General features: G+C 60.5%; 1 protein-coding gene across 1 annotated transcript in view; it reads right to left on the reverse strand.

Annotated features, from left to right (window-relative positions):
• The window catches only part of CHC_T00003393001 (hypothetical protein), a 1,683-nt gene extending 639 nt beyond the window's left edge, over nucleotides 1-1,044 (reverse strand). Inside the window, exon 1 of the mRNA XM_005714828.1 lies at nucleotides 1-1,044. This exon is cut by the window's left edge and continues 639 nt beyond it. Within this exon, the coding sequence (XP_005714885.1) occupies nucleotides 1-1,044 (1,044 nt within the window).
• Nucleotides 1,045-1,434: the final 390 nt, after the last annotated feature.

Here is a 1,434-nt window from a genome sequence, read left to right on the forward strand (position 1 = left end):
GATCATGCCGCCCACGTCGGGAAGCCATTTCACGGCCGTGCCCTGGCTCGCGACCGAGGCGAGGGCGATGCCCAGAATGAGATAGCCGACCCAGGAGACTTGCTTGGTGACGTTCATCGCAACGGTGGCGTCGTCTACCGTGCCGTGCACTTCCAGGGTGGACTCGATGTCGACCATTCCCGGCAGCTTGGCGGCTAGGATGTCGACGTTCTCCCGAATTGCTTCGACAGTGGTGACGGGAGCGTTTTCGTCTTCGACATGTAGTGCTTGTTCCTCTTCTTCTGCGGGTGTTTCCGGTGGGACGACAAACATTAGCTGGGTGAGATCATTTCGAGAGTTAATGACGGGCAACAGGAGGCCAGTCGGTCGTGAGCCCAAGCTCTCGGCATTGGGGACAGCGTAGAGTACTTGTTGTTCCTCTGCAACGTCGCGGGCACCTGTGCGCTGCACAAGAGCGGCGCCCTCAGTGGGGAGGGAAGCCCTGCTGCGATACGACATGTTGAGACCTGGTTCATCCAACAACGGGCACTCCTCATCGGGGTAGCGGTCGGACATGTGCGTAGAGGGCGAGCAGCCCCATGACGTAGAGAGATCTGGGGACGAAGAGGCGGATTCTGTGGTGACCGGGATATTAATTGCAAAGCCGCCAGCGAGGTCGGGGTCGTGATTTTCGGGATGTTGGAATTGAGAATAAGCGTGCTCGTGGTGTGGATTTTCAACATCAGAGTCGGTATCATGGCGGTCTATGTATTCATCATCTTCCTTGTGGGGGCGGATGCGCAAGACGAGAGTCTCGTCGGAAAAATTGAGGGCTTCTTCCTCTGCGAGGACGACCTCCAATGAGGCCGGATGGTGGGTATGGTGGTCCTCTAGCTGGGGCGATTGCCAGATGGCGTCGTCCGGGAGTATGTTGTGGTCAGTGTGGTGAGGATGTTGCGGGTTGGACGAGACATCTGCCAGGCTGGAGAGCAGGTCGCCCGTGGTGTACTCTGCACCGACGGAGTCGCTGAGTTCTGAGGCGAGGGTATCCAAATCCAGGGCCATGACGGGGACGAAGGAAGGGTCGCTGGGGACGCGTGCCAGCGGGCCGACGGGCGGCGGGCGATGGTGAGACGGAAGACGGTACGGGTAGGACGGGTCATGGCAGGTAGGGAGGATGGAGCCGTAGTGGTTGGAGGGGGACTTGAGCGGCTTGCGGGCGGAGGGGGAAGACGGGGGCTTGGCGGCAGAGATGGTGCGCTTGGAGGGGGAAGACGGGGGCTTGGCGGCAGAGATGGTGCGCTTGGAGGAAAGGGAGGTGGGGCGCGGGGTGATGGTCATTGCGAGGCAAGTGAGGCTGGAGGACAGGCGACAGTTTGTGGGCAGGGGAGGGGGGGTGTGTGAGGACAAGCAAGCAAGGTGTGTGTGTGTGGGGGGGAAGTAGTTGTTAGGGGA

The sequence above is a fragment of the Chondrus crispus genome, genomic scaffold, assembly GCF_000350225.1.
Source record: "Chondrus crispus Stackhouse genomic scaffold, scaffold_188, whole genome shotgun sequence".
NCBI lineage: Eukaryota > Rhodophyta > Florideophyceae > Gigartinales > Gigartinaceae > Chondrus > Chondrus crispus.